Raw genomic sequence first — 8685 nt, 5'->3', positions numbered from 1 at the left:
CCAGTGACGTCAGTGACAAGGACTCTGGAAACCACACTTGGTTTCTAGGTTGTTGTAACAAAGCACCCCCCTCCCCAACCTTTCCCATCATATTTTCAAAGCTTGGGGTAGATGGACTTGGGAACGCCCAGACTGGACACCTAAGAACCCTACGTGTTAGTGTTCACTAGCTCATGAGCGGATTTCCGTATGTCCGAAATCTGCCAAACAGACTAACAGCCAGGTTAATGAAAACAAACTATTTATTCCAAGTTCCACCCGTCACAGGTTCTTCGGAAGTCAGCCCAGAGGTGAACACTGCGATCAGAAGCCAGTGTGGGCAGCCACAGCTTTTGCGACCACATCGACATCCAGGCGACTGGGACGTGGGTGGTGTGGGGCGTCCCCGTCACTCGGAGTCCCAGAGGAAAGTCTCAACGTCCGGGTCCAAGTCGGAGACCAGGGCGCTCACCAGGTCGTCCACGGAGGGGCACTTCCGCAGCATCCCTGACGACAAAGACAAGGTCACCAGTGCCTCCGCCCGGACGGCAAGGCGGACGAGGGGTCCCCGCCGCACTCTGGGGCAGCGTCCAGCATCGGGAGTCAGGACCGGGCTCTCTGACCCGACCACGCGGACGTCACACACAGTCAGGGCCCTGGGTGGGGCCTGCGGTGGTGCCGCTTTCAACGCCTCTCCAGTCACGACTCAGCAGAGAGACTTGGGCCCGAACACGCTTCCCAGGGGTTTTACCTCACAGACATTATTGCACCCTGGGAGCAACGTTAGGAGACTGAACTTCTAACGTTATCCTTGACTGGGCTGATTCAGAATTTAGTCTGTCTAATGACTTACCAGGGTTTATTATTCAGTTTTACACACTTTAAAAGCAATCAAGTGTTAATTTTTTGGCAGAAATCTTACAGAGTCAAGGGACTGGCTTTCCTCCAACTTTCCTTTCCTGGAAAACTCCTAGCTTTGCAACTTAGTAACTGTGCAATGTGGAAGTCACTTAAACCCTGCGGTCCTCAGACCTCCTCATCTGATATACCAGGTTGCTACAGGATTGAACATAGTGGAAGCAAGGAGGCGCCATGTCTACCACGTTCTAACATTCAATAAAAGCTGGATTTATGTCCGCTTTTCACTCCAAAGAGACAGACCCAACCAGTCAACCTCGCTGCCTCAAGCTCCGTTCTTGGCAGGCAATGCCAACTCAGGGCTGAACAGGGCTCTGTATTCCGGCACTTAATTTGGGGGATGGAGCCCGTAAATCTAATTCCAACACCTCGAGAGGCCTGAGAAGATCCTACAGAGTCTGCGATTATCCTCCAAGTCTTCAATGTCGCCCAATTACCATGTCATGAGTACCTGCTGCGTGGTAAGAACCAGGCCGGGTCACGATCGGCCAAAGCCCAAAGACAAATAGTCGGCGTCACACCAGAGGGCAAGCAGGACACATCACTAAGGAAACACGGGAAACTGGATACACCCGTATGGTGGGAAAAACTAACCTTGACCCCACCACGTACTGTACGGGAAAACTAACTGGAGATGGGCACAGACCTAACTGTGAAAGCTGAGACTATGAAGTATCCAAAAGGAAACACAGAAGAGCTTTGTGTCTTAAGGAAGCGATGATTTCTTAGGACAAAAAGGAGTAACCACCAAAAACTGATGTATTTTATCAGAATTAAAAACTTCCACTCTTTAAAGATACCTCCCAGAATACTGATACCCAGAATATATAAAGGCGTCCTTAAACTCGCCATTAAAAAATACTTTTAAAAAATTTAAAAATGGACAGAAGAGTGAGGCAGATCTCCACAAGAGAAGACATCCACCAGACACAAAAGTCTAACAGGCACTAAGGATACCGAGGTCACTGTCACAGTGAGCGAGAGCTGCGGAGGGACACAGCGCAGTGCCGGCCAGCACAGCTGGAAGACACGGGCCGAGCGCAGCCGCCGCCGACCAGGCTGCAGGCACCCGGACTGTCTTATGTCCGTGCTGAACTGACCCTCCTCTGGACAAAGGTTGGGCAGTTCCTTACCCAACTAAGCACAGACCTGCCCCGGGAACCCGCAATTCCCTCCGAGGCAGTGACCCCGAGGAAGTGGAAGCGAGGCGACAGGGACAACTTCGCCTCCCAAACTGGGGGCCCACAGGCTTCTGAGCACAGGATTCACTGAACACAGGGGTGCGTTCCTGCCCTGGCACACGACTCGGCGATGCCAGCAAGGACGCGAATGGGCCTCGAACAGCGCGCTGAGTGCAGGGAGCCCCACGCAAGGGGGACGGACCGTGGCTTTTCCTTTGCACAGAGTTCAAAAGCGGGCCGGCTAGTCTGTGGCAGGAAAACCAGAGCAGTGGCTGCCCTGAGTGACAGGAAAGGGGTGTGGGGGGGCTTTCTGGTGTGAGGGCGACACTCTAGTTGGTGCCACACGTGTAGAAGTGTCCAGAGGTAAAAGGTGCCCCCGTCCGCCACCTGCTCTGAAGAACACCCACGTATGCATGACCCAGAGCGAGTGCACGCTGGGCGGGTGGGCGGGAAGGACGGTGGCTGCATGTGTGAGGAGGCAAACACAGCAGAACGTGCGCCGTGGGGTCTGGACGGCCAGTCCGGGGTGGGAAGGTTTCGGCACCAAGCATCCAGAGACACTGAACCGTGGGCGTGCGGCACACACTGAGTGCTGTCAGGGGGAGCAGCAGGAAGGACCCCGATGGGAGAGTCAGAGGCCAGGCGGTGCGGCTGCAGCCTGGGCAGGACCCTGATACACAGGGAGGACTGAGGCTCGAATCAGGGACTCCTGGGGAGGGGGGAGGACATTGGAAAGGCAGGAGGCTGGGAACCCCTGGTTCTGGTGCCTGCATCTCAGGGCGCATCTGAGAGCAGGAGCAGCTGGTGAGAGAAGACCCCGCTGCTCTGCCTTTCTTTGCGATGCTGAGGTCCAAACACAATTTTCTTTTCACAGCAAAACCATCTCTGTGGAAGAGCAGAGGCCTGTCCCCTGGCCCTGCTGTGATAGTGACAGGAACGGCGAGCCCTGCTGATGGGCAACGCGGCCCACTCCCCGCCGTCACTTAAGAGGGTGCAGTCTGGTGAGTCCCTCAGGCTCCGGGCCTTTCCTAGGTGCCAGGTTCCCCAACACACAGGACAGTTGTGGCAAGACGCACCTTTCCGTCACGTGAGTGGCCAGCACAGCCTGCTCTCCCTCAGCAGGTGAGCCATTCTGTAACTAAATGGCTGGCGCTGCCAGGAGTTCAAACCGCTTCACTCAGAGCTAATGTACTCGGCCCCGCGCGGCCCTCCCGGGCCTTTGATGTGGCTCACTTCAACTTCGCCCGCTGCCAAGGCCAACATGACCCCGCTCTGTCCCTCTGGGCAGACCGCCCGGCAGCTCACAGCCTCCGCCGGCTCCCTGCCCACAGGCACCGCAGCCTCTGAGAAGGGCGACCGTGGCCACAGCGAAAGAAAAACTTACACACTCAGGGCATTTTAGAATACAACCTGGGCAGAGCTCAGCGGTTCGGTCCTTTTTCCTGGGATGAGAGTGCCGAGGATGGAGGCTTGGGGAAGAGGAAATCAGAACCGAAGGGATCAAAGAACAGTCACCAGGGCAGGAACTCGCTCGGCATATTATTGCCGCGTCCTCGCCTTAATTAGGTTTAAATGTTTTGCAAGTGCCGACATGAACTGACTTCTGCATGGAATTAAACGGAAAGCACAGTGTTTTCAAGCAGTTCAACAAATAAGAGAAACTGAAGTTAGCTCTTACATGTGTGCAGTCAAAAAAAAATTCTGAAAACGCTTTGATTTTTTTTTTAAAGCTGACAAAAACGTCCCCTTTGTCTTCAAGCCCTGATCTTGAAGGGGTGATGACTAGGCTTGCCGTTCAGAGGGAGCCCCTGGGGGGGCCAGGGCTGTTCAGTCCGTGAGCGGGCAGAGTTTACAAATGTGTTTCACTGTGGAAATCACCTACATTGGGCGGGGGGTTTCCTGGATTAATTTTTCCAAAAGGACTGAAACAAACGAAGGACGACCGCACAGCTCGGAGCAGAAAAGGGCTGGCGGCGCCGTGGCGGGAGCACAGAGGCACAGGGCCCCGCTGCACCTGCCAGTCCATCTGGAGACCGGGGATTCCAGGGAGACCGGGGATTCCATGCACTTTCTCCTCTTCCTACCGGAGGCAAAAGGGCTGACAAAGGCCAGGGAGAACCCGGAGTGTTTTCACTGATGGCTCTGCTCAGACCGGGGTGCTCCATGGCCTCATGGCCCCAGGGTGACTGTCCAAGGCCTGGGGACAGTAAGTGATGCTCTCACGAGGGCTCCCAAGTTATGTAGGTGCTCATCTCTCTAGTGCCTGTTGACATTGAGCCAGGGACAGAGCAGGGACAAAGCCACAGGGGTGGGGCCTGGCCACCAGCAGCCGCTCCAGACAGGGCTGCCGCCTGGGGACAAGGATTGACTCATCCAATCTTACCACACACCTATGAGGGGCCCACCTTACAGGTGAGACCAGGGGGCAAGAAGGGGTCACAGGACCATGAAGCCCCTTTGTCCAGCCCCGGCGTTTTGCTCCACAGCCCGTGCCTGCAGAGTGTGGGACGCACGGACATTCCATACAACAGCACACGGCTGGAGAGGCCCGTAATTACACACCAGCATCTGGAACATGACAAAGACCAAATGTGTGTTGAAATTCTGGGAGTCTAGGAGTTTGCTGACGCCACCTGTGGCCACAGGGACCCAACTCATTACTTGTCTCTCACTGCCTACACAGCCAACAGTGCCCTGCCCTTCGGGTGATGGCGCTCACAGCTCACCCCACGCCTGTGCCCCTCCACCTGGATGAAGGCCACGAGCCGGCCGGTGACACATCTGTGCATAGCCGTGACCAAAGCCCCTTCCTCTCAGGGCATGACACTTGCCACGCCTGGCCGAGGCGGGCGCCCTCTTCAGGCGTGGCGCCCGGAGAAGAAAGTGCCTGGGAGGGCGCTCTGCCCGAGGGCACTTTCCCGCTGGCCTGTGAGCCTCTGTGGCAACCTGGGCGTGCAAAGGCCCTTACGTGTTTGAGGCACACGGAACCCCCCACGCCACCTCTATGCTTTCACCAAGAAAAAGTCCCGTCACCCCAGGATGGCCTCACTGCGTGCATAAAGCTGCAAGTGCACACCCTGTGATTCTGTAACATGTGATACGACTCTGACCGGACCACGGTTTACATGCCAGCGTGCACTTGGCATGAACTCTTTAACCTCCTGCGTATGTGTTCGGACGCACAGTTCACATGGTCATCTGCAAAGCTGGCTGAGAGCCACTGGCTGGCAGTTTGGTTAAGTCTCTAGGCCGCCCTGGTGGAGAGGGAGTCTCGTCCTGGCCCCTCACTCAGCACTGGGGGGACACGACTGCATGTCATTTGATGTTGTGAACACGAGGGTTAACAGGGCTGCCAAAAACTGCAGAATTAACTTACGCCTCAGAGGAGAAGCAGGACAGTGGGTGCTCGGATGCTGAGCACCCGCTTCGGAGGGCGACTTGGGAGCCTGGGCGGGGCCGGCACCCGGGGGAGTCCGCCGGGTCTCGGGAAACCGGGGAGCTGCCTGAAGACCAGGCGAAGCTGCGCCCGGCTGAAAACGGCAACCTGAAAGCTACCGGGCAACGTGGATGCACCGACTTTTTACTTCCCAAACTAGAGACTGGATTTGTTTCTCAAAGGAAACGGGAAACGACCTCAGGAAGCAACAGTAAGGCTGTTTGGGGCCCTGCCCTCGGTTCCGTGGCTGCGCTGCAGTGAGGGGCTGTAGAGGGGCAGGAGCCCCTGGAAGGGCCATGTGGGGTGCACTCAGCAGGAGGTCGGCCTGGGCAGTGGGGCAGGCAGGGGGTGGCTGGAGAGGACAGGGGAGCCACCAGGCAGGAGGGCCAGCTCTGTAAGTTAGTGGTAGAGTTTTTATTCCAAAAAAGGCGCAGTGGCCACTTGCTTATCCGCAGTGCCTGTGAAACGGCGCATGGTTTCTCAGTTCCTGACCCCCCTGTGGAAAGCTGAGAAGCGCAACTTGGCAGCTTCTGGGAGCAGCAGTTCTGGCAGTTTCAGGCCGGAGGCCCACCACCGAACCCCGGTCGGCGGGGGCCCCAGTGGAGCCCCTTCCCCGGAGAGGCACCCCATCAGTCAGCACTGGCACAGGGCTCTGCAGGAATGCTGCAGCCCCAAGAAACAGGGGGTCTTCCTGGCACCCTCCCCCACTGGGGCTTCCGACACAGAGGCCCCGGCCACGTGGCTCAGGCCCCACTGCTGTGGGCAGGACCACACCCTGCTGCCCTCCACCGCAGGTGGGCAGTCTGCTCACACGATGACAAAGGACAGACGTGCTGAGTCCCTGGTGCCAGGTGCTGTGCACCAGACACCCCATCGGCACACAGGCCGGAGTGAGACCCGGCTGCTGTTCCGAGAAGTTCGTATTCGGGGAGAAAACCATGGAAATGCGTTACTGGGCGTGCAGAACAAGAGAGTAGACGAGGCTCAGATGTGGCTCAGACGAGGGCGTGCCCGGCAGCCTGTGGACAGGAGTGGGGGTTGGGGCTGCAGCTCACTGGCTGTCAGGAAGCCACGTCTCCGGTGAGCGGTGCCAGGGATGGCGAGCCCACAGGCTGGGAGCATGCTGACTGGGCTGCAAACCTGGAGACAGAGGGGGAGAGGGGAGCCGCGGAGACCCCCTGTTCTTGCCAGCCAGTACCCACTTCCCTTCTGGCGAGAGGACAGTCTCCTTCAGGTCACGGTTTTCAATGGGCGCAATTCTGCCCACCTCCCTTGCCTGCTAGTGGACACTAGGTAATGTCTGGAGACATTTCCGGTTGTCACCCTGGTGGGGTTGGGGAGCATTCCTGGTGTCCAGTGGGTAGAGGCCAGAGAAGCTGCTGGACCCTCTGCCGCGAGCAGGGTTGGAGGTCAGCCGGGCGAAGAGCAGACAGCTGCTGCTGGGCGTCCCCTGCGGTCTGCCTCCAGAGTGAAATGACAGACAGGCCGGTCGGCAGAGGACGGGGCTTCCCTGCACCAGCTCCCTGGGTGGAGCCTCAGCTCTTGCCACCCAGAGTGTGGGCTCCGTAAGGACGCCTCCCTCGACGTGGTGGCCGCTCCCGGACTGCTGTCCCTCCGAGTTCCTCTCCTGCTTCGGAAAGCCAGAGTCGGTTCTCTCAAGGAGATTCCCAGTTGAGAAAAGACCAGCTCACAAGTCATTACAAGGCATTTGGTGACACCTGGGGGCGGGTCATTTTGTCTAAGGTCCCGTGTTTTTCCTCCTCAAGTGCAGGTGAATTCAAGTGTGAGCTTCACCGTCAGATTCCCTCTCCTGCTGTGGGTCTCGAAGGCGAAGTGGGAGGCCGCAGCGGGGTGTGCGCCCCAGGCCCACAGGGGGGCCGAGGCCCGAGAGCTCCGTGGGCCGGAGCCGGGTGTGGCCTGGAACAGGTACGGCACGGGTTCTTCGGAAATTAAAGGCCCACCACACTCTGACCCACAGGCCTGCAGGCATCTACCTCGGGGACAGTGTGGTGGACCTGGAAGAGCCTCAGGCTTCAAAAGGAGGTGTCCTGGGGAACTGCAGTTAGGAGTGGTGGAGCCCGGCGGGCGAACTGCCCGTGGCTGGAGAAACGGCCTCGCAGGCCCGGGCAGGCTGGAATCCCAGGCAGAATGAACACCGACTGGCTCAGCACAGCGTTTCAGTGGCTTAAAATTTCAGTCTAGTTCTCCTCCTGGGACCACAGGAGAGTTTTCCTCTGAAGGACTGCCAAGGAGGACGAGAAGAAAGACAAATCCTTCCTCTGCGAAGCTGAGGTTCAGACGCCTCTGCAGAAGGCGCTCTGTGCCCAGGCCTGGGGAGGCCAGGCGGTGAGGCCCCAGGTCCACCCCAGACTCCACAGAGCAGCCGTGGACTTTCCAGAGGGCAGGCCGGGTGTCAGAGTGACGTGCAGCGTCGGGGGCTCACAACACTGGCACAAGGCCCTCTACTCTGCGAGACTGTTACAGGGAGTACATGAAATGGTGCATTTAAGGCACAGAAAACGCGCTCTAACTGGTGCACATCAGGTCCAGACGAAAAGCCACCCCAGTTCAGGGGCTGAGGGATGAGGCTGCCTGCTCCCCCGACCCAAGCTGAACTCCTGAACACTGGCCTACCACTGTGAGTGTTGGGGTGTTACCGTCCTACCCCAATCACAGGTACCCAGCTCCTGGGTCACTGTGTGTCTCACTTTCCCCCCCGAGTTGCCATCTGCTTCTCACAGGACAACCAGCCATCTACCGAAGAAGGAAACAAAGACGAGTGACAACAGGGAGCCCAGTTTCCTACCTGCTGGCAGCTGTGCGGAAAGGCCACGGAGAGGGGACCATGGGGTGATGGGAGGCAGTGGGCGGTGATGGCAGCCACACGGACTGTGAACACACAACTGTGAGCGCCGCCGACCGCACACTTAGAAAAGGGGGAAATGGTGAGTTGTACGTCACGCACACTGCAGCACAGTTTTTTTAGAGACCAAAGTGGCACGACAGAGCCTTGATGCACTCAGATGTCCAGCCGAGTACCGCCCACTCTCGGCCACCAGACACAACCACGGTCTCTGCAGGTGTGGGGCATGGGGGGAAGACCTGCGTGTGCCTGGCACACAGTTCTCCAAGCCCATCTCAGAGTTCATGGCTGCTGAAACAATTAAATGT

General features: G+C 57.8%; 1 protein-coding gene across 1 annotated transcript in view; it reads right to left on the bottom strand.

Annotated features, from left to right (window-relative positions):
• Positions 1 to 224: 224 nt before the first annotated feature.
• MIPEP (mitochondrial intermediate peptidase) overlaps positions 225 to 8685 on the bottom strand; it is a 94098-nt gene continuing 85637 nt past the window's right edge. The window contains exon 19 of the mRNA XM_037057632.1: positions 225 to 486. Coding sequence (XP_036913527.1) covers positions 389 to 486 — 98 coding nt within the window. The 3' untranslated portion in view covers positions 225 to 388. The remainder of the gene's footprint in view (positions 487 to 8685) is intronic.

Source organism: Sturnira hondurensis, unplaced genomic scaffold (genome assembly GCF_014824575.4).
Source record: "Sturnira hondurensis isolate 20B ecotype Veracruz unplaced genomic scaffold, ASM1482457v3 Scaffold0009719, whole genome shotgun sequence".
NCBI classification, from domain to species: Eukaryota; Metazoa; Chordata; class Mammalia; order Chiroptera; family Phyllostomidae; genus Sturnira; species Sturnira hondurensis.
This window is presented reverse-complemented; position numbering and strand designations above follow the sequence as displayed.